This window comes from Chrysemys picta, chromosome 1, assembly GCF_011386835.1.
Source record: "Chrysemys picta bellii isolate R12L10 chromosome 1, ASM1138683v2, whole genome shotgun sequence".
NCBI classification, from domain to species: Eukaryota; Metazoa; Chordata; order Testudines; family Emydidae; genus Chrysemys; species Chrysemys picta.
Genome location: NC_088791.1, coordinates 314,233,249 through 314,257,922, shown reverse-complemented (window position 1 = coordinate 314,257,922; position 24,674 = coordinate 314,233,249). Strand labels below are relative to the sequence as shown.

Here is a 24,674-nt window from a genome sequence, read left to right as displayed (position 1 = left end):
TATATTCATGCAATGTTTAAGAAAAGTTTTGTAAACGAGTTCCAATAGTTCATGGATTAGGGACCCAATCTTATGGGGTCCCAGGGGCTTCTGTATAGATTATTTAGGTTAATCTTTCTATCTACCCAATGGGATTCAGTGCTCAGTCTAGAAAAGGTACAATCAGAGATGCTCAGTTTTCCACAGTTTGAGAACTGCATTTGTGTCTCCAGAGAGAACATGCTTGTTAACAGCAAAAATGTTCTTAAATAAATAAATATATAGAGGTGAGAAACAACAGACCTCAACCCTATTGTCCCTCTGCAAATTTGTGTACACAGACTCAATCCCTTACCTCTCTCGAAAAGTGCAAAGTTTCAAAAAGTTCAATGAATAGAAGATGGTTGGGGGCAGAATAGATCTGGACAAGGAGAAGTAGTCTGGAGAGAAATGTAAAAAGGGAGGGACAGGCAGTAGAAACAAAAGTTAAACTGTTGGAGCAGCATATTCCGGAAGTCTTGAGGTCTTTCTGAGTGTAGCCTTCATTGAGTTGAGATCTACTATACCATTCTCTCACTAGAAGGGAAAACATAATGGCAGCAGGCTGTAAAAGAGACCCAGTTCGGGAATATTTTAATGAAGTTCCTCTACCTGTGGGTAAGACAGGCATGCATGCAAAATGCAAACAGTGCAACAAAGAAATGAAAGGCCTGGTTGCCTGAATGAAAACAACATCATGAGAAGTGTTCCTTCTCAGGAGGAAGCTGCGTTGAAGATGACGAAAGGAACATGTCTGAACATGCCAGATCTTCAGGTTGGTAAACTTTTTAATTTCATACTTCTTTCTTAAGGACTGCCCGTCTTCCTTCTGGACTATTCTTGAATTCTCATGTTTGAGCAAAAAAGATAGTTGTTACTCTATGGTACTATCATTTTAGATGCAGTTGTGAAAAAATAAATAGCTGAAATAGGCAGATCTCCCTTTTACAATTTCACCTTTAAAGTAGTACTGAGTGTCAGTGAACGCAAGGAGTAATACTAAATGAGCAGCATGGTAATAATAATTAAATAATTGCATTGACTTATTTTGTTTAGGAGAATCCATCCTCAACAGGATTCTGAAGACTATCCACTTCAAGATCACCTTCGTTTTCTATAGTTTCAGAGTGATCTGCCAATGATAGTGTTTCGGTCACATCATATATGTCACATAGCCACAGTATATCACCTGTAGCAAAAAGAAAAAAAACCTCCATCATCCAGAAATAACCATAGATAAGTTCGTGATAAGAACCAGCAGATTACAAAAAAGAGGTAATTGACGAAAAGATTGCTCAGTTTGTTTATACAACAAACTCTCCTTTCCATATGATTGAGAACCCACACTTCATTAACATGGTTCAGTCATTACGAACAGGTTACAGTCCACCCAACAGAGCAGATGTCGCAGGCAAATTGCTGGATAAAGTGTATGAAAGAGAAATTGAGCAGTGTGCACAAGGTCTAGAGGGTAAAATTGTTAACCTGAGTCTTGATGGGTGGAGCAATGTCCACACTGATCCTATTGTATGTGCTTGTGTGACAATAGAATAGAATGTCTCCCTTACAGAAACAACTCATACATCAGGAAATGCACACACAGCAGAATACTTACAAGAAGTAGCAGTAAAAGCTATAACAAACTCTGAAAAAAAATTCAAATGTCTAGTACGCAGCTTGGTCACAGACAATGCTGCAAATGTATCCAAGGTGAGAAAATTTTTAGAAGAGAGTCCCAAGCTAATAACATACAGTTGCAGTGCTCATTTGATGTACCTCCTAGCCAAATGGCATGGCTACACTTGCAGATGTAGAGCGCTTTAAGTTAAACCAGCCTTCGTAGAGCGCAGTAGGGAAAGCGTTGCAATCTGTCCACACTGACAGCTTCAAGCGCACTGGTGTGGCCACATTTGCAGCACTTGCAGCGGCATTGGGAGCGGTGCATTATGGGCAGCTATCCCAGCATGCAAGTGACTGCAATGTGCTTTTAAAATGGGAGGGGTAGGGTGGAGTGTGACAGGAAGTGTGTTGTGTGTATGTGGGGGGAAAGAGAGTGGGTTGGGTGGCTGAGAGCATGTCAGCACGCTGTCTTGTAAGTTCAGACAGCCGCAGACCCCTTCTTTCCCCCCCGCCTCTCTCTCTCTCTCACACACACACACAGCATTCCACAGTAATGGCTTGCATGCCGGCTGTCAGAAACGGAGCTTTGAAACGGCATTTCCACATTCCTACAGGAGTTCAAAACATTGACAAGAGTGGCCACTTGACTTAAGGGGATTATGGGATGTTTCTGGAGGCGGATCAGAGCACAGTAATGCAACACCTCGTTCACACTGACGCCTGGGCGTTGTAGCCAAGGCTGAGGTGGAGTACCAGCAGCACTGTAGCTACGGAGTCAGAACGCTCTACGTGCCTTGCCAGTGTGGACGGGTAGTGAGCTAGTGCGCCCGGGGCTCCTTTATTGTGCTGTAACTCGCAAGTGTAGCCAAACCCAAAAACTTCCGTGTTCCAGAAATAAAGGCTAATGTTATTGAAATTGCAAAATACTTCCGTAACAACCACTTTGCAGCAGCTGCTCTGAAAAAAGCGTGAGGAACCAAGCTAACTCTCCCACAAGATGTGCGATGGAACTCAGTAGTGGACTGTTTTAAGCACTATATCAAGAACTGGCCTAGTCTGATGACAGTTTGTGAACAAAATCATGAAAAAAAATAGACGGCACTGTCACAGCCAAAGTTCTCAACATTGGGCTTAAGAGAAATGTTGAACACATGCGGAGTACCCTGAAGCCTATTTCTGTAGCGCTGAACAAAAAATGCAGAGAAATAGCTGCTTTATTGCTGATGCTGTTGAAATTTGGAAGGAACTGAGTGAGATCTTATAAAGAGAAATATGCAATGACGGAATTAAATTACAAGCATTAAAAGAAACGAATGGGACAAGCATTATCTCCAGCTCATTTTCTTGCAAATATTCTCAATACCAGAGTCAAACCTTAACTGCTGAAGAAGAGGAGATGGCTATGACATGGACATCAAGCAATCATCCCTCCATAATGCCAACTATAATAAACTTCAGAGCTAAGGGTGAACCATTCAAGAAATATATGTTTGCTGATGATGTTTTAAAGAAAGGTCACACCAGTGAACTTAAGCACTTGGATGAACTTAAGTCACTTAAGCACTTGGATTCAGAGACTGTTGAAGTGATAATTTCACTTTTAACAGCAGTAGCTTCTTCTGCCGGTGTAGAAAGAATATTTTCTTCCTTTGGACTAATTCATTCCAAATTGAGAAATCATTTGGGACCTGAAAAAGCAGGAAAGCTTGTTTTTCTTTTCCAGATTATGAACAAACAGGAAAATGAAGGTGAAGACGACTGAGTTAGCTGCAGAACCCAATATTTGAAGTTTCTCATGTTGACCTGGCTGACACAATCAATTTAATTTTTTTTTAATATTTCATTTAACTATTTTTGTTAAAATTGTTTTTAACTAAAACAAACCTGATTTTAAAAACTTGAATGTTTAACTAAATTCAAAAATTCATGCACTTGTTTTGTTAAAATAGTATGTTTGCTGTTGAATACACAATGTTGTTGTTTTAGTTAAATAAAACAATTTAAATGTCTGTCTGGTGGTGTTCTCCTAATACAGCATGATAAGAAAATCCTCCAAATATTAATGATTAACCTGTTGAATTGGAGATAGTTCACCTCCCAATGACTTCATAAATATCTGCTTCAATTACCTTTGGTAAATTAAATAACCAAACAGTCATTCATTTTCTGATATAGCTGTAAAACTAATCTGAAAAGTTTTCAAAATAAATCACTTAAAAAATGTATAGTATGTACCTTCTAAAAATGAAACATACATCTATCTGAGTTGTGAAGAATATGTATTAAGGTTATAACAACCAACAAGAATGCACTTTTATGTAGAAATCCATGATTAAATAGAGTCTTCCTGACTAGTGATTTAAATCATGATTTAAACCAAATCCACCCTGCAAGAAATTGGTCTTTTCTGACAAAAGGCTTTTAACACTAACAATTTCCCTCCATGGTCTAAACATAGAGGCCTTTGTAATTAGAGCAAACAAACATTACTTCGAAAACACTAATATTTTGCACTTAAATAGTGGAAGGAATGGTTATTATTGGTGCTTCTTTGTGTGTCTGCACTAGAGAACTGAACCTTTTGCCTTTCATCTGATTTCTCTCCTCCATTGGTAGAGCCCTGCAAATCTATGGATATCTGCTTTATATCTACTCCGGGGACCATTTTTGCAGATCACAGACGGATGAAGATCCAAATTTTATATGTAAATTCCTGCAAATCTGTGGATATCCGTGGATCATTTTTGAAGATCACGGAATCGGATGCGGATACAAATTTTGTATCTGCGCAGGGCTCTAATTCATTGGGATTGGGGCCTGGTTAACTAAAACTGGCAGAACTGCCGCGTGATCAGTGCACGAGATGGATGGGGCTTATTGAATGAGCAGCTATTCAGTATTTTGTTTTTATCTTAATTGCTCAATGAGTGGCCCCATGCCTTATTTACTGCACACTATTAAAACCTTGTTCTGAAGACAGAATTATTAATTTCCTCCTGGTCTTTTCCATGGTGCTCATCACTATAGTTATGGATTATAGAAATTAATTTAATTTCACAACGCTGTGAAGTGGAATTAAACAGAGATTAATCAGAAGTGTACACTAATTTTAAGCACCCACGTTGAGATGCCTATGGGCTGATTCTTCAGAGTACTTTATATAGCACTTCATATGTTCAAATCCCTGTGTATTTTTAAAAAGTAATTTGTGATCACACACCACTGAAGAGTAGCATCTAATTAACTGTACATGGCAACGCAGAGCAGTGTCTATTCTATACTATTGTGCTGCAGCTTATCGCCATAGTATCTGAGCACCTTCCAGTAGTCCATTAAATAACATGACTACTATCTGTCAGATGTTTGTTCTCTCACCCTCTTCCCAAGGAGAAAATGTGTGCAATGGGATATCTCATTAAAAAAAAAAAAAAAAAAAACAAACAAAAAAAAAAAACCAATGCACACACAGAGCTCTCTCTTTATTTTAAAGAAGGTGCGGTAAAGAAATGGGGCTTCCACTTAGAGCAAAAGATGGTGAGGTTTTTATGATAGTCTCTACTTTCTGTGGGAGTTCATTCCACACCCTCACGCACAGACAAGCTTTACCCTTATTGGAGCGAGTTCCATTGTTCCAGGGGAGCAAAATTGTTGATTGCAGTCTTCATCCTGGAGGTTTAGTTGATCTTTTAGATATCTTCAATGCCCTCCATCACCTGGCCCCAAGATGAGGACTGAGATCTTGAACTTGACTTGATATTCTATGGAAAGCCAACTTAGGGAACAGAGGATAGGTTTGATGTGTTTGCAGTAGCCTGATGTGTTACTGAGATGTGCTGTAGCATTCTGAACCATTTGGTGTTTCCTAAGGACCAAAGGCTTCATGCCTAGGTATATCACATTTCGGTAGTCCAGCCAAGGGGTGATGAAGGCATGAATTACTGAGGCTAACTCATTGTTCATCAGAATGGGATGGAATCTCCTAATCAACCAGAGATGGTAGACAGCATTGCTCATGGATGGTGCTGTGCAAAAGTTTGGTGTCAGTGAGGAATCCAGGAGCACTCCTAAGTTACAGACTAAATTGTCCAATTGTGGGTGTGTCCCTGCAACCAGTGAGGACTGCATCATAGCTGCATACTCTACAAAATGCTTTCCTCTGCCCACTAACATCTTCTCTCTCTTGCTCGGGTTCAGCTTCAACCAGCTGGTCACCATCCACGAACTGATCGCATCTGAGCACTGGACCATCTTGGTGATAATAGCGTGATCGATGTGGTGAGGGATAGGTAGAGCTGAAGGTCATGTGTGTATTGTTGGCACTTGAGTCCTTGTCATCTGACCAGTTCACTAGTGGCTGCACGTAGATATTGAATAGGACAGAGGAGAGAATTGATATTTGTGGTACTCTACAAATGAGACGTCTAGTAGTGGAGGTGCAGTTTCCAATCACTAATCATTGGGCGCATTCCTCCAGGAAAGACTAAAACCATTTTAGGTCACGGTAGGATAGGAAGTGAAGAATACTATATATCAATCAGACAAGAGCCACGAGAATGATGAAAGGATTGGAAAATATGCCTTATAATGACGGACTCATGGAGCTCAATTTATTTATCTTAACAAAAAGGGGTGACTTGATCACAGTTTTAAACATCTAACGGGTAACACAAAATGGTAATGGGTTCTTCAGTCTAGCAGACAATGTATAACAAGATCCAATAGCTGGAAGTAAAAGCTATACAAATTTAGACCAGAAAAAAGGTGTACATTTTTAACAATGAGGGTAATTAACCACTGGAACAACTTACCAAGAACTATGGCGGATTCTCCATCACTGACAATTTTTGAATCAAGTTTTCTTAAAAGATATGTTCTAATTCAAATAGGAATTAATTCAGGGAAGTCCCATGAGCTGTATTATACAAGAGGTCAGACCAGATGATCCCTTCTGGCCTTTTAATTTATTAATCTATGTATTTAAACTACAGGGAAATGTAGTTTTAATACTGTACTTTCGCAGCAGTGCAAACACTGTATATGTTTCACTGTAATTTGCACTGAATTTGTTGCAATAAATTAAGAAAAAGAAATATAATAAAACGTTGCACTTATATAGCACTTTTCAGCCCACAATGGTGTGTCAGTAAATGTTACCATTATTTTACAAATGGGGAAAAGTAGGGGTCAAAGGTAGTGGTACTCTTCCAAGCTCCTCCCACAAACCAATTCCTGTCCACAAAATAAGCTCCACACACTCGAAAGAGAAGACGATGTTGTCCGGAAGTAGATTGTGGAGATATTTAAAACATGATTATGCTAGGCTGGCTCCCTTGGATTACCTGAGCTTGTTTCCTTTTTGGGGAAAAAATAAATGGTGGAACTCTCCCAAGTTCCATCCACTCACAACACTAAACTGAGATATCGCTCACACACTCCTTTGTTACATGCTTTGATCAGTAGTGAAATTGTTAAATTAGTTGACGTTTAAATAATACATTGCTGAGACCCTGAGTTAACACCACTGAGGATCAACTCAGACTCCTCAGACTTATTTTTTTATGTTCTCGCAAACTCAAACAGACGTTGCTGCATCAGATACATTCAATTCACATTCTAAAGGTTTCCTGCGCAACACTGAAGGCTAGAGATTTACTTTTTTAAAAACAAAAGCTTCTATTCTAGAGCACAAGGTTGCAACTTGGGAGAGTAACGCAGTACCACTGCACACCTTCAAATCTGAACACTGAGGAAAACTGTAAATGGAAGTTAACTGGCTGGCTTAAGACCACATAGCAAGTTGTGGGACAGAACAGAACAGAGAACTCCTGAGTCCCACCCCTCTATTCTGCTTACTAGATTACAATATTTCTATTTATATTTTCAGGCTTAAACCCATGTTAAAAGTTACATGGTTATATTTTAATTCAAAATATTCCTAACTTTATTTTGCAAATATGAGAATATATGCATTTTAAAAGAATGTAAAATTTCAGATTCAAAATCAATTAATTTTGATTGTGAGTGTATTTCATGAACAATTAAAAAAAACCATACTTGAGTTTTCTTAAAACTCAGACATGTGGTTCATTTTTCACATAAGTAAAGTGTTCAAAATCTAATAGCAGGAACTACTTAGATTCATAAAGCAGTGCTTTATTTGTTACAGCTGTTCTTTTAGGATATCTGAACCCAGACATAAATTTCTTAGTTTTGCACCGGGGTCTGGCATAACAGGCATATATAATTAATTTTAGCAATATGAAAAACTGCATCATCTTGGAATTCATTCTTACAAATGGTGGTGATGCTGAGTCACTTCCTTTGATAATTTAGGCAATTATAATTATAATTTAATTTATTATGATTTTTCCTAAATATTATCTACCCCAAAAGAAAGGAGATGGAGGTGCACAAAGATGGGTTGTGTTGGTTCTTGTCTCATTTTAAATGTACTATAAATCAAAATTTAAAAAAAATCAGTTTACATTAGTTTCATGAAATGTGACCTACAAAGGTTTTTGTTTATTCGTTTTGCAATTGGACTCATGCTTTATGTTTTCAAAGAAGTCTGAAAGGTGTATGGATTTTTTTCCTGCCTATTTTTTAAACGTTGAAATATTGGAAATGTCAATCTACTGAGGCCAGGAAATGGAAATTGAAAGCATAAACTGTAATTCTACCCCTTTATTCATATGTATTACAATTTATGTGATCACATACTCCTTTTTAAACAACACACAATGTATCATATATATTTCTATAATATTAGGGCATGATTCAGAAAAGCATTTAAGCATATCAGGAAAGTACTTTGCTGAATCAGGCCTTGGATACGCAGGTGTAGCAGTTTTTAGTATGGTGTTCTACTCTGTGTATGCAAGACAGAGTCCATGGAAGTTATTTCTACATACTTAAAGAACAAACATGCTACAAATCAATTATAACAGATTTAATAAGCAGCATTATATAAATACTTACAATTAGAACATTAACTCTTTCAATAACTACATTACTATTAATATTTCACAAATAAATCAATGAAAATATATTAAATATAATTAAATACTGTGAATCAGCAAACATACATATATTTCTATGTCAGTTTACAGCAGAATTCCATGTTCTTGTACTTGTGAAGTCAGAAATATATTAACAATTTTCAAAGTAGTGTGGAAATGAAGGTTCCAAAAAAATTCTGACATGAATGTAAAGAAACATTTTCTTTGAAAGAATCCTAAACTAAGTCCAGTACTTAGTGAAAGTAATATTTTAACTTTATTGATCAAGGATAGGCCATATGAAAAATACTCTCTAAAGCCCCAATCCTGCAAAGACGAACTTTCTGTCTTGAGAGCAGTCCCACTGATTTTTCACAATGTGTAATTCTCTATAAGGTTAGCGCATGAATGTTTAGTACATAGGTGGGCACAAATTAAAACGCATAAAAATCACAGAAAAGCCAATATATCATAAAACATACTCTATCAGCACGATAATTAAATTAGTACATATTTTCATTCTTTTCTACCCATTAATGTGATATTTTCCCATTCATCTTAATCCCTTGGGCCTATTATCAGGACTGTTTTATTGCTAACCCTCATATCAGAAACATACATTTATCTTTCTCCCACCTATCTGGCAGCACACAATAGTTGAGCCAAGAGTGACATAACATAATATTCAGTTCTTGGAAAAACAAAAGCATAAAATGGAGAGCACAAGTATTTGTGTTCCAGCCTATGGGAACTAAACTCTAGTTAAGATTTACCCCATTCTAATTTATTTTTTCAACTACTTGAAATTACAGCAGGTTATTACTACACATTTATCTGCAGCAGACATCTCTGTAAATCTTTCTCCCTTAGAGAAATATATGTCATTCTGTAGAAGACATAAGTAATATTAGCCTGTTATAAGCTTTTCAAAGTATTAGAAGATGCTGGGATGATTTATCCTGTAAATCTTGAGACTCAATTTGTGAATTTGAAACTGAGCAGAACACAGTTATTTTGGAACATTAGCAACACTTCATCTTCATGTGACAGATATGATCCACTCAACAGATAAGTGATTCTGCACTTACCTTTGAAACAATTCTCTTTAGGTCCTGTGAAGTCCTGCTAGCCAGCTACTAATAACTGAGATGCCCCAAATGCAGCTACCACAACAGTAACTTGGCTGGAGCAACACAGCCTATCGGTTCGGACATATATTGTAAATATGCAAAAATATTACATAGTTTTGAACAAACAGCATATAACTGCTTGGGATATAAATAATAAAATAACTCTCAAAACAGCAAGTTGCTTGATCTTAGGTGCAGGTTCAAATACCCAACTAAACTAGCGTAGGTCACCGATGTTAACTATGTCATTGCCGCTCCGCGATCATTCCGTGGTACTGCACGCGCGAAGGCATGTCGGTGCCCGGGGGTGGCCCCAGCACTCACTGGCCCCAGTCTGAGCGGGGTAACCCCGCGGCCGGAGGGCAGCAAAAGCCCCGCCCTGGGGCTCCCTGGCGCAGCAGGGGCGAGCTCACGCGGCTGCGGTGTCTGCAGGGGTCGCGCGCACAGCTCCCCGCACTGGTTACGCGGCGGCCACCCCGAAGGCGAGTCGCGCGTGTTCCGGCCGCTGCTGGGGGACGCGCTCACGTCACTCTGGGAGCTCCGGCGCTGCCTTTGCCTCCCCCGCCCGGCCGCACACAAGCTGTGAGCGCGCGGCACTCGGGGGCGGAGCCCGGCCGGGGGCGGGGCGGGCTGCTCTGCCCTACCGCTAACTTAGTGCGCGCGCGCGGGTCCTGACTCCTCCTCCCGTAACCCGGCGAAGCTGCCGCGCTCCTCTCGCGAGAGTTTAAGAGAGTGCGCCCCCGAGACATCCGGGTCCCTCCCCGCCGCCCCGCGCTGCTTGGCCCGGCCGGAGCCCGGAGGAAAGATGGCGGTGGAGTCGCGGGTCACGCAGGAGGAGATTAAGAAGGAGCCCGAGAAGCCCATCGACAGGGAGAAGGTATCGCGGGGCGGGGCCGCCCAAGGGCGCTGCGGGGGGAGAGGGCCGCGCCTGGGGCCGGTGCTGACGGCCTGTGTTTCCCCCTTGCAGACGTGCCCGCTGCTGCTGAGGGTCTTCACCACCAACAACGGGCGGCACCACCGCATGGACGAGTTCTCCCGCGGCAACGTGCCCTCCAGCGAGCTGCAGATCTACACCTGGTGAGCGCGGCCCTCCCCTGCGACCAGCCGCGCTTCGAGGCCTGGCCTCTCCCGAGCTGCAGCTCCCGTATAGGCCCTGCCGCCTGGGCTCTTGTACTCTCACCGCTGGTGAGCTGCTGGGCCGCAGCACACCCACAAGCCAAAACTGCATCCAATCTGCCACGCCCTAATCTGCCAGAGAGGGCCTTGCACTGTAGTTTTCGGCATGTGTATTTTTATTAGAAACAACCCGTGGCTGTAATAGCTAAACGTAGAAGGAAGAAGGCTGATGTTGTCCTGCTATGATACTGCATCGTGTGCAGTCCTAATGACTGGGAATCTCATGCCTAAAACTGGAACAAAGAATTTCATATGTAACTTAACTAACTAGGCCATTGCTAGAGATTCTGTATTTGATGTGTCAACTGACTGCCTCAGACTTTCAAAGAGCTATATGTTGGAATACTCTTCATTACTTTGGTGTAAATACACAGTACAAAAGACTTCTTACTTTAACATTCTTGTACATTTGAAATTCTTTATTCCAAAGTAGGCCTAAACATGACTTTGTCTTAAAAGCTGGTTTTGGCTGCCTGTAGTAACTAAGGCCATGTCTGCACTAGCACTTATGTTGGCAAAACTTTTGTTGCTGAGGTGTGTGAAAAAAACACACCCTGAGTGACATACATTTTGCCATCATATGCGCTCATGTGCACAGCACTATGTTGGTGGGAGACACTCTATTGCTGACATAGCTACTGCTCATTGAGCTGCTTTTATTATGTCAACAAGTGAGCTCTCTCCCATCTGTACAGAGCAGCTACAGGAGCGATCTTACAGCTGTGCCGTTGTAAGCTTGTAAATGTAGACATGGCCTAAGTTCCATGTCTCTTGAAGACTACCAAAAAAGTTATCCCAAAACGTTGAGTATTGTATAGAAATTTTTGTGCTGTGATGTGCATACATTTCATGTGTGCAGTTTGAATGTGGTGTATTGTGGAGAAGGTGTTCTCTCTGGTGGCAACCAATGTTCTTTATGAAATTTTTTTAGTTCCGTAAGTTTAGTTTGGAAAACTAGTTTGGCCCCAAAGTTGCCAGAGTTACTCTTCAAAAACATTCTTATTTGTCTTCAACATTTGAAGAATGTCAAACTTAGTTATGTGGTGTTGTTGCTGACTTGGGAATGAACTTTGTCTAAAACTTCTTTGTCTCCAGGTACCTTGTTACTACTCCAAACTTCCCATATAGCAAAATTTCCTTGTGCATCAATGACCTAGTTGACTAAACTAACTTTTGCTGTGAATAGGTTGGAGGCCCAGTCCTGCTGTATTAATTTTAATTGGAATTATCGACCCAAACCTGGTCATTGATGTCTGGGAAATTTTTGCCTTCAGCAGAAGCCAGATCAGGCTCAGTCAACACAGTGCCCTCTATTGACTGGTTAGAGCTAGAATGAACAAAAAATTTTTTTTAGGTTTTAGTCCTGACTGTAAAGGTAATTCTGTCTCCTGTCAGGTTAGTAACCATGATCTTATTATAAGGCTGACTTTGACTTCCTCTATCATGTGTATGTACATTAAAAAAGCTTTCAAATTACAATTTATTACTTGGAGGCCTCAAATGAGATCAGGGCCCCTCTGCAGTAGATACTTTGCAACTACATAGTGATGATGGGTCCCTATTGTGAAGAATTTACAGTCAAAATAGACTAGACAAAGCGTGGAGGGGAAACAGGTACAGTGAGGTGAAGTGACTTGCCCAACATCATAGTAGGTTAGTAGCTGAACCAGGATTAGAACCCAAATCTGAGTCCCAGACCAGTGCCTTATCTACTAGACCATTTTGCCTCAAGTGTTTAATTGGTGTCTTATGTCTTCAGATGTTTAGAGTAAGTCCTCGCTGACAACAAAAAAACATGCTCAGAATGTTTTAAATAACTGAATTTTTTTAGATTAAATACTTTAAAAATGGATCCTCATTGAAGCTTGTGAAGTGACTAACATGAAATATGTAGTACACGGAAATACAGAAGTATATAAAAATCTTACACTGCCCAAATGTGAACTATATATTTCCTTGCTTTTACATGCTGGTTTTGTAAGTGATAGTACATAGTTGACAAACAATTGTCACTTATCTTAAATGAGGTTTGAAATTTTTATATATTTGACAATAATATGAACCATCCTGATGAGTTGTAATGTCTTTCTTTTTTTAAATCTAGGATGGATGCAACTTTAAAAGAGCTGACCAGTTTAGTGAAAGAGGTCTACCCAGAAGCACGGAAGAAGGGCACACACTTCAATTTTGCAATAGTTTTTACAGAACTCAAGAGGCCCGGTTATAGGTAAATGACATTTCTTCTCCAGATTCATAGAATATTTCAGTCAGCAGAGCTGTAAACTGTTTTTCATCAACACTTATTTAAAGTCTGATATCATCTGAAATCTAGTCCTAATAAAGAGAGAATTGCATGGTGACTGCAATGCTTCTAAAGTTTCTTTTGTTCTTCCCAAAACAACCAACATGTGTTTGCCTAATCTGCTGGTCACCTCATAGGCAACCACCCAGGATATGTACCTGTAGCATACAGTGGAAATGGAAGGCTGGTTGTTTCAGATGGTATGGGGAGTGACTAGATCCTCTATCTAATAAGTGCTTATGATTAGGGCCCTACCAAATTCACAGTCATAGGATTTTTAAAATAGTAAATTTCATGATTTCAGCAATTTAAATCTGAAATTTCATAGTGTTGTAATTGTAGGGGTCCTGACCCAAAAAGAAGTTTGCGGAGGTGGGAGGGAGGAAGGTCGCAAGGCTATTGTGTCGGGGGGGGGGGGGGGGAGAGGGGGAAGGGTGTTGCAGTACTGCTACCCTACTTCTGCGCTGCTGCTGGTGACTGTGCTACCTTCATTGCTGGGCAGCTGGAGAGCAGCAGCTGCTGGCCGGGAGCACTGCTCTGAAGGCAGAGCCACTGCCAGCAGCAGTGTAGAAGTAAGGGTGGCATGGGATGGTATTGCCACCCTTACTTCTGCACTGCTGCCTGCAGAGCTGGGCCCCGAGTGAGCAGCTGCCACTCTCCGGCCGTTGAGCTCTGAAGGCAGTGCAGAAGTAAGGATTTGCAATACCATGACATCCCCCCCTTAAAATAACTGTGAACCCCCTGCAACTCCCTTTTGGGTCAGGGCCCCCAATTTGAGAACCCTGGTCTCTCCTGTGAAATCTGTATAGTGTAGGGTAAAAGCACACACAGGACCAGATTTCACAGGGGGAGACCAGATTTCACGGTCCATGACATGTTTTTCATGGCTGTGAATTTGGTAGAGTCCTACTTATGATCTTGGGACTGATATTTCTGTCATAATGGTCCTCTGTTAACCAGTGATGTAGGCATTCACTCCTCAGTGACCAGTTAAAGAGCAGTGAATGTGTCCTGCTATATCATTTACAGTGTTTTCTTTACTAGTTTTGTTCCCTTTAACTTGACAGTTTTTTCTGAGCTAAAATTTAATGTAAATTTACATAATTGTTCTATCCCGAGTTGTACTGTTTCTCTAGTGAAGACAGAGCATGTGGAGTGTGAGGGTGCCAACTCTGTATTCAACTAGTTGAAGACAGCATGAGCGGGAAAAAAACTAAAACCATTCACTAGGAGGTTATATTTGGGCCTTAAATGAGTTTTTAGTTTAGAGAGAGGTGGACTCTTTGCCTCTAATTATTAATTTGCATTTCACATCCTCCCTGCAGGGTGAAGGAGATTGGCAGCACAATGTCAGGCAGAAAGGGCACAGATGATTCCATGACTCTGCAGTCTCAGAAGTTCCAGATTGGAGACTACTTGGATATAGCAATTACTCCTCCAAATCGTGCACCGCCCCCATCAGGACGCATGAGACCATACTAAGTGACAAAGTGTCACTTTGTTTAAAACTGATCACGTATATTTCCCTTTGATAGTACTTGCTGCTTGAAACAGGCTCTTTTTTGTTTTTATTGCTAAGCAAGAACATCTGAGAACACACTTAAGCCTTGGAAACATGGGTTACTTTTAAATCTTTATTTTACTCTGTTTAGAAGAAAATATCTTTTAGCAGCTTCATAATCCTTTTCATAGTAGTTACGGTTTGAAAAGTAGGAATGTTCAGTGTTTCACAGTCTCTAAAATATGAGCAGCATAACATAGAAGTGTTCTTTTCTGTTAGAAACTGTCATGTTTGGAACAAATATATTGCTATGTCATCCAAAATTTAGTGTCTGTTTTTAAAAATTAAATCAGGTCTGCGTAATAAGTGTTTAATTAAACTGTTAATGTCAGGAGTTGTTTCAACAAATTGTTGCCTCTAAAATGGGGAGTGAAGCTTTCCCTGAATGACCCTGTAACTGACTCCTTTGTGGGATGAATGGAGTTAATGTGGTGTTAACTCTGCAAAGTCATAAGAAAATTGGGCTTTAAGTCTTTTTAAGATAATTTCATCTTTAGTGGGAAGTCATTCTCAGCTGAGTGAGATTCAGGGAAAGACATGGTATCTTCTAAATTGATGTAGCTGTTTCAGATTGTAGAGAAACTGGCAAAACTGGTTAGCTAATTGATCTAAGGCATAAATACACCACATTGTAAAATGTCAGTTGGCGAGAGATCTAAAAATCTTAAATTCCAAATGCTAAGTTTACGTTGAATATTTCTTAGGGATGTTACTATACTACGAAACTTCACTGTTCAAAGTATATGTCATGCTCCTTGGTTAATCTTTTGAAGAAGTAAACAATCCCTTTCTTGCTCATTTCACTTTGAATTCCTGTGAACTGCTGCTTTTGACTTTTGAATAACAAAGTTTCAGTTGGAAAGAACTTCAGTGTCAAACACTAAATAGTCCTCTTTAAAACTCAGCCACACAGCTGTAATCTCTGCAAAGGCAGCTCCAAAACACTTCCTGTATGAAAAAATGAGATTCCCCCTTTCCCTGTCATTTCTTCCTTTGTCTACAGTTTACAGCAAAAGCAGTTAGTGGCGAGGGTTCCTGGGCTCGAGTCTGCTTTTCTTTACTCTTCAAATATATCCACTTTACTCAGAATGGTATGTTAACAACTTGCCTTTTCAGTGTCTGAAGGCTAAATTATTTAGTAAAATTTAAAACAAGCATTTCTAAGGTCACAGGTGTGACTTCACTGGAAAGTGAATGTAAATACTGAAAATCAGGGGCAGGTTCTAAATTAACTTAATTCTTACCCATATATGTAAAGTAGCAGAAGTCTTTTTGAAAATCCTGATGGTGGCTTATACTGAACTGAATGTGTTTCAATAATGTAACAAGTTTTTCTTTTCAACAAGACAGGTGCCTGGAAACATCATAGTTCCTTAGCCACTGCCCCCCTTTCCTGTTGTTCCTTGATTCTTAGAACTGTATGGGTGTTAAAAGGGAGTCCCGAAAGCAAAGACTGACTTTAAGGGTCTGATCATATTAATGGGGGGGGGTTAATGAGCACAACAGTGATTGCCAAGCTCAGAAAAAGCTACACCTGACATAGCTTGCAAGATTCTGCTTTATTTGTATAGTAATTATTTTTGATAACACTTCAGCCATACCTACCACACCAGTGCTCCCATGACTGTCTCCCTCTGTGAAAGGTGCCTAGCCCATATCCAGCCAGAGTGCTATGCTGCCTTACTGGTTTCTGATTCTTCTATGGAAGGAATGGACATAAGTTTTATGAGTATGTATTTTACTTTTAGGGCCCTACCAAATTTATGGCCAAGAACAACACATCACGGACTGGGAAATCTGGCTACGTAGGGCTCCCCATCCCAGAGTCCCTGCTCCCAGATCCTCATCTGCTCTGCCTTTCCCCCACCCCATTTCCTCCTGTCTCTACTTGCTCCCAGTTCTTCTCCTCCTTGCCCAATCTTAGTGTGTCCCCCCCAACCTCCTTTGGCTCCTTGTCCTAGTCTTTTGCCAGGAAGTCCCATAGCTCCTTGTCAGATGTCTCCATCCTTCACTAGTGGTTGCCAGTTTGCCTCCCTGTGACCTTGTTCAAGCCTGGTCCCCTTACTGACCATTCCAAATAGCTTTTGTCATGCACTCCTATGGGTCCAAGCCCCTATATTTGATTCAGGCAATTTACTCCTTCATGCTGCCTGGGAATCAGGGCTGGGGTGAGTGGTCATTGACAGCACAGGAGAGAATCTCCCTGCTTTCAGTTCTGGTGCTCAGACCTGGCATGGCCCACAGCAGCTCAGAGTTGCACTTGCAAGGAAAATTATTTTCAGCTCCCTGCAGCATGGCTAATGCCGATGGAATCTTTGTGGAAATTAAGCTCTAGCCAGTGAGAGCATGCACACTGCAGTTTTTCAGATACTTATAACTTGGCCAAATTTGAAGGGGAACAGCAAAAAGCACATTGCTGATAAAGGCTACCTCCCCCAGGCTACATTTTAAGTCCCTGGTTCAAGGCATTGGTCCTGCCTCAGCACAGTCCTGGAATTGATGACTTCTCAAGGTCCCTTTCAGCCCTATATTTGTGAGGTTACTAGAGCTTTTCAAAGAGAAGGTCACCAGAAGGGCCAAATCAATGAATGTTTCCACAACTTTGTTCTTGGAAACAGCTGACCCACTTTGGCCTGACGTTTTCCAAAAAAAAAATAATAATAATTCAGCCTGAGGTTGACAGCTGCTCTAGAAAATGTCACCCCAAAAGGTTAGTTTGGCAAAGTTCTAAGCAACTGAAAACAGGGTCTTATAACAACAAACATCAGGCACCTTTAATGGTGGGTGGTGCCACTGCCCTCACCTATAGCATTTACTTCCATATCATGTACTTTTTTGCTTGTTTAATTCAAAATAAATAGGACCCTATCAAATTCATGGTCCAGTTTGGTCAATTTTTGGTCATAGGATTTTTTTCACAATCATAGGATTTTAAAAATGGTCTGTCACTGTTTCAGATGTTTACATCTGAAATTTCAGTGTTGTAACCATGGGGGTCTGGACCCAAAAGGAGGTGGTGGGAGTGGGGTGGTCACAAGGCTTTGTAGGGGAGTCTTGGGATTCCCACCCTTACTTCTGTGCTGCTGCTGGCAGGAGCACTGCCTTTAGACAGGGCAGCCAGACACCCTGTGACCCTCACTTCTGCACTGCTATTAGGGTGACCAGACAGCAAGTGTGAAAAATCAGGACAGGAGGTGGGGGGTAATAGGCTTCTATATAAGAAAAAGCCTCAAATATTGGGACTGTCCCTATAAAATTGGGACATCTTGTCACCCTACAGGGTATAGATGATGGGTTACCATATGTCTGGGGTTTTTTTAGGTGGCAGCCTCCTGGCCAGGTTTGGGGCTGACAACTTGAGCTGCAGCCTTTCTGCCCGGGGCAGGGCTGACAGCTTTTTCAAAAGAACTGAGCTTGTCCCAAGTCGTAGTAGGACTTTTCATGCTATTGCTCATTCCAGCCACCAGGTGTCATTGTGGCATCAGGTGCTAGATTAAGCAAGCTGAGAGAGAGCACATGCCTCTACTGGAGCCCAGACAGTGATAGGGAAGAAAGACAGCACTTGACTCCTGTGGAGAGGTATGAGAAACATAGGGGGACTGGGACTGAGAAAAGAGGGGAATAGGAGCAGAGGGCACATGGGGGGACAGAAGGGTCTGGAACCACTAGAGAACACTCCTCTCCAGAGGTTGGTATTGAAGCTATGGATCCTGACTGCAACTGTGTGTGTCATTCCACTCTGGTCTACAGGGGAATAATCACTTACTATTGCTTGAACCCTCAAGCTTTGTGCTGCCGATCCATAGGTCCCAAATCTGGTGATGATCCATCTGGGGGCCAATATGGTTCCACACGATGGAATTTCTAGTTTTCCGGTTTGCTTTTTTAAAAAATTCAGGAAGATTCATATAGAAAAATTAAAAGAACATTTAATCTGCAAAGTCAAGTCCTCAAAAGGCCTATGCAACCTTAATTTGCCCCCCTATGTGCATATGTATTATGATACAGTCTTTAATTACATTATCATATCCTATTTTCTTCCATAAGACCTCTGCCTCATTCAGTGCATGGGTGTGCTGTGCCCTGGGAATGAATATGTAGAGATAGTGAGGCAGTTATCTGTAGTACATCATTTGTTTTGGAAAGGGCAAGGTGTGTAGTAAATGAAACAGGACAGTGTAAGAAGAGACAGGATGGACTCATGGTTAAGGCTGTTGAATGCTGCCATTGAGAATTGGATTCTATCCCTGGCATAGAATTCCTATGTGATTCTGGGCAAGTCACTTAAACCAAACTTTTCACACATGGTCACTAGATGAGTTTCTGCTTTTTCTGGGCTCCTGACTGGAGGCACCTGGGGCCCAGATTTACATAAGTGCTGAGCACTCACAATGCATGTGAAGGCCGTAGTAGCTGTGCTTTGAATATATAAAGTGCTATAAAATGTGAATGACTTTAGAAATTAGTCCTACAGTGAGCCCTGTAATTTAGTGGACACTTTTGACAGTTTGGGCCTTAATGTCTCTGTGCCTCAGTTCCTCAACTGTAAAATGGAAACAATACCACTGCCCCTCATAGAGGTATTAGCGAAACACTCAGATACTGCAATGAGTGCACCACAGAAAGAGCCTATGAGGAAATTAATAATTTTATATTTAGTGCAATGTTTGCATGGTGTGTGGTAAATAAGGACAGAAGACGCATGTTAAATAAGAATATAAAAAAATATCAAATAGCTGGTCATTCACCAAGCAGTGTCCTCCTGTGCAACACAAGCATAATGCATACACAGAAAGGGTGGGAATTAAGGTTGCCTGGACAATCTTGACACTGGCACTTCTAACATTTGAATGCTTGACTTTGCAAACTTAATATTTATAAAAATATATAATTCTGATATTATGTTCACTGAGGGTACACTCCCTGCCTGATGCATAAGTGTACAGAAGGAACTGCCTGTACACACAGAGCTAGCAGTAGGTTATAGAGAGGCCAGGCTCTCAAAAAGAGAGCTTCCCCTAAGAGTATACCCAAAGCAACGCTCAGGTCTAGTCTACACTCAAAAAGGTTTGCCTATGTGGTTGTACCAGTAATCCCCCCCAGTGGAGACAGCTTCTACCACCAAAAATGTGCTTTTGCTGCCTATGACACAGAGGCCACTTGGTGCCAGCTGCAAAGGGTTCACTGTTCTTTACAAACAATTTCTGCCTCAGACCTGACAAGCTCACTATACCTAATAAAGCCCTGTCATGGTATTTATCTATAAAGGGTAGCATCTCTACTGAGAGCTTGCAATTTATCAGTACTCACTGTAAGATGTGTGTACAGGTAATATTTAAGGAATGACACAACTATATTAAAATATGTCCTTATGGTTTTGGAGTGAAAGTGAGTTGCCAGGGAATCATATGTCTTGGCGGTGGCCCATTGAAAGCAGGAGGGAGTTGTCACCTCTTACTAGTTAGCCAATTACGTAAGATATTGCTCAATTGTCCACAGCTGCACCAACTCAGAAAAGTCAATGCAAAACCACCAAACACCAACAATAACCACCTGGCAGTGAAAAGGAATAATATGACAGTGAAGGGCTCACCCTGTCTGTGGAGAGCCACAAAAAACTGATTCAGTATATCACAGGGTAGGAAAGACACTTTGGATCCATTCACTGAGGAAGTACCTTGACGAGCAGGAGTTTCATGAAAGACTGGGTCCTAGCTCCTTGGGGCTAGCAACCGCTGCAAAAAATTGAACTTTGGGGGTGGGAATCTACTTTATTAGCTAGGAAATGTAACTCTTAATAAGTGTAGGCCCTAGTTTGTGTTTTATGAATTTGTTTTATCTGTAACCATTTGTTTTAACCATTCCAACTTGTCTGGATTTGAATCTTTGTTCTTTCTTAGTTCAATTTTCTTTTGTTCTAGGACAGGGGTTGGCAACCTCTGGCACGCGGCTCGCCAGGGTAAGCACCCTGGCGGGCCGGGCCAGTTTGTTTACCTGCCGCATCTGCAGGTTTGGCCGATCGCGGCTCCCACTGGCCGCAGTTCGCCACTCCAGGCCAATGGGGGCGGCGGGAAGCGGCAGCCAGCACATCCCCTGGCGAGCTGCGTGCCAGAGGTTGCTGACCCCTGTTCTAGGCTAATTTAAGGCACAGGCTGTATGTAATACAGGAATAGGGGGCTAAGGTAAAATGGGCAAAGTGGGGTACACAGTTCCTTTGGGAATGGAGGACCTGGAATTTCTGTGAGTATCCAGTGGTCAGGCTGGATACCACAGGGGGACAACAGGAAGGGACTTGGGGGCTGAGGTCCATCTATTGTCAACCCGCAGAGCAAAGGCAGGACTGACTTAGCCAAGAGGAGAGTGCTTGGGGGCCTGCCAGACTGGTGATGTTAGGGAGCTAACACCCAGCTGGCACAGAAAAACTCCCTGGTGCTGGCAGCAGGTGGCAACAAGATGATGCACAGCCCTGGGTGGCCTGAGAAGCATCACACCAGGATAGCTTATACCATTTCCGCAAACTACATAAGCAGTACTGGCAAAAGCCCACTTTTTGCTATAACTGCATCTACAGTGGAGCTTTTGCTAGTACAAAAATGTCATAAAAAACCCACACTCCTAATCAATACTCTTATACCAGCAAAAGTTTCTAGCATAGACCTGGCCTCGGTTCCCTAGTCATTGTTCTCCATACAACTCCCTTCCTCCTCCCCAGTTACCTCATACATAGGCTAGGTTGAACTCGGTCACCAGATCATCATTTTTGATGCTACTGCCGCCACCTAGGCCAGAGTTTGCTTCTTTCTTCTTCTTCTGAGGTTCATATTCCCTGCTCTGGGCTCCTCATTTGAAGAGAGAGGAAGACCTGAGAGCAGAGCAGCAATCTGATTGGCTGGTAAGGGTGATCCATTGGCCCAGCCCATTGATAGCGACCTGGGGAAGAGAGGAAGTGAGAACAGAGCAAAAAGCTGGTGGGCTCATCCTTCATAGCTTTCTCAGGAGCAGCACTTGTCCTTCTAAACTCTGCAGGTGGATTGCTACAGATGAGTGAGTGTGCGCCTGTAGGCCATGCTCCATTTACATATGGGCGTTCCCATTATAAGACTCTGCAAAACAAGCTCTCAGGACAGGGATTCTAAATATACATTGCTTGAAAATAGTACATTTGGCCCTTCGATGGGCCTGATTCTCTACTACTTTGTGTCTTGTGTGGTCATTTACACCTCTGTAAAGTGAACATAAAGCAATCCTAAATCAGAATGGTAGCATTTGGGCTAACTTTGCACAGGTCTAAATGACAACACAAGGATAAAGGCAGAGTAGAATCCAGTTTATATCATCATTTATATACTTCTGGTGTGTTTATATTTTGAGGTAACCGACGAAATAATTTTGTTTGTGTCTCAGTGAAGGTTGTATTGAGGAAATATGCATTTCTTTGGACTCGATGAGGGTCATGTGTTTGTTTATTACATGGGGCAGTGCAAGATTTACAATGTCCTTTACTTTTCCGCTAACTTGCTTTTAAGTGTAAAGGTTTTGTAAAGGTTGCAAGAGGTAATTACAATGTTGTCATTGCTTCTCCTTCCTACTGAGTTTTTAATTGAAGTTTATTGATTTGGGGATTGGGTTAGGGGCAAACAGCAACTTCTCATCAGCATGCCTTGAAATTGTATGCACTCTATTCTCCCTTCATAGGCCAGTAATCTGCTCCTGCTATCTGATCATTTATGCTTACAGTTCCATTGATATAGAAAAGAAAAACAATGACAAAACCAATTACAATGACTTTGTTAAAAAGAGAGGCATGCATACCAAATATGCTATTAGGGCTGTCAATTAATCGCAGCTAACTTTCGTGATTAACTCAAAAAAATTAATTGTGATTAATCGCAGTTTCAATCGCACTGTTAAACAACAGAATACCCATTGAAATTTATTAAATATTTATGGATATTTTCCTACATTTTCAAATACACCTCTACCCCGATATAATGCTGTCCTCGGGAGCCAAAAAATCTTACCGCATTATAGGTGAAACCATGTTATATCGAACTTGCTTTGATCCGCCAGAGCGCGCAGCCCTCCCGCCCCGAGCGCTGTTTACCGCGTTATATCCAAATTCGTGTTATATCGGGTGGCGTTATATCAGGATAGAGGTGTATATTGATTTCAGTTACAACACAAAATACAAATTGTACAGTGCTCACTTTATATTATTTTTATTACAAATATATGCACTGTAAAAATGATAAACAAAAGAAATCGTATTTTTCAATTCACCTCATACAAGTACAGTAGTGCAATCTCTTTATTGTGAAAGTGCTACTTTTAAATGTAGATTTTTTTGTTACATAACTGCACTCAAAAACAAAACAATGTAAAACTTTTAGAGCCTACAAGTCCACGCAGTCCTACTTCTTGTTCAGCCAATCGTTAAGACAAAACAAGTTTGTTTACATTTACGGGAGATAATGCTGCCTGCTTCTTATTTACAATGTCACCTGAAAGTGAGAACAGGCGTTCGCATGGCACTTTTGTAGCTGGCATTGCAAGGTATTTACATGCCTGATATGCTAAATATTCGTATGCCCTTTCATGCTTTGGGCTCCATTCCAGAGGACATGCTTCCATGCTGATGACGCTCGTTAAAAAACATAATGTGTTAATTAAATTTTGACTGAACTCCTTGGGAGAGAATTGTATGTTTTCCGCTCTGTTTTACTCGCATTCTGCCATGTATTTCATATTATATCAGTCTCAGATGATGACCCAGCATGTTGTTCGTTTTAAGAACACTTTCACTGCAGATCTGACAAAACACAAAGAAGGTACCAATATGAGATTTCTAAAAATAGCTACAGCACTCGACCCAAGGTTTAAGAATCTGAAGAGGGATGAGGTGTTGTGGAACATGCTTGAAGTCTTAAAAGAACAACACTCCGATGTGGAAACTACAGAACCCGAACCACCAAAAAAGAAAATCAACCTTCTGCTTCTGCTGGTGGCATCTGATTCAGATAATGAAAGTGAACATGCGTCGGTCTGCACTGCTTTGGATCGTTATTGAGCAGAACCCGTCATCAGCATGTAGTCTGGAATGGTGGTTGAAGATGAAGGGACATATGAATTTTCAGCACATCTGGCACGTAAATATCTTGTGATGCCGGCTACAATAGTGCCATGCGAACGTTATTTTTTGTACATAATTCTACATTTGTAAGTTCAACTTTCATGATAAAGAGGTTGCACTACAGTACTTCTATGAGGTGAATTGAAAAATACTATTTCTTTTGTTTTTTAAAGCACAAATATTTGTAATAAAAAAAATATAAAGTAAGCACTGTACACTTTGTAGTCTGTGTTGTAATTGAAATCAATATATTTGAAAATGTAGAAAACATCCAAAAATATTTAAATAAATGGTATTCTATTATTGTTTAACAGTACGATTAATCGCATGATTAATCACGCTTAATTATTTTCATTGTATGATTAATAGTGATTAATTTTTTTAACGCTTGACAGCCCTATTTACTATACAATTATGGTTATAGTTTTAAAGACCATTGAAACTAGCATGGTGCTCTGTCCTTGGTCTCTCCCTGCCGTTGGCACAAATATCAGTTTAAAACAAAGTGGGGTTTTACTAAAAGAATTAAAACTTTATTTTGGATCCAGAACATGTAAAGCATTTTGTTTTTAAAACCAAACTGCTGATATTCCATCATGAATCTACACAAAAGGTTTTCTTTCTAGTCAGTGTCATAATTGTGACTCATAACAATGCCAAACATAAAGTAATAAGGCTTTCACACACACGTGCTGGTAAGAAAACAGAACTTTAACTCCTAGCGAGGGCTGTCAAGTGA

At 40.9% G+C, this 24,674-nt stretch overlaps 2 protein-coding genes across 2 annotated transcripts in view; one reads left to right on the top strand and one right to left on the bottom strand.

Moving 5' to 3' along the window:
• LATS2 (large tumor suppressor kinase 2) overlaps positions 1-10,228 on the bottom strand; it is a 122,235-nt gene extending 112,007 nt beyond the window's left edge. Inside the window, exon 1 of the mRNA XM_005304382.5 lies at positions 9,725-10,228. The gene's annotated coding sequence lies outside the window, so the exon portion shown is untranslated. The remainder of the gene's footprint in view (positions 1-9,724) is intronic.
• Positions 10,229-10,344: 116 nt separating this feature from the next.
• SAP18 (Sin3A associated protein 18) lies at positions 10,345-15,603 on the top strand. Its single transcript, XM_005304380.4, has 4 exons — positions 10,345-10,643; positions 10,734-10,843; positions 13,047-13,169; positions 14,570-15,603. The coding sequence occupies exons 1-4, from the start codon at positions 10,572-10,574 to the stop codon at positions 14,724-14,726; spliced, it is 462 nt and encodes a 153-aa protein (XP_005304437.1). The 5' UTR covers positions 10,345-10,571; the 3' UTR covers positions 14,727-15,603.
• The last annotated feature ends 9,071 nt before the right edge of the window (positions 15,604-24,674 follow it).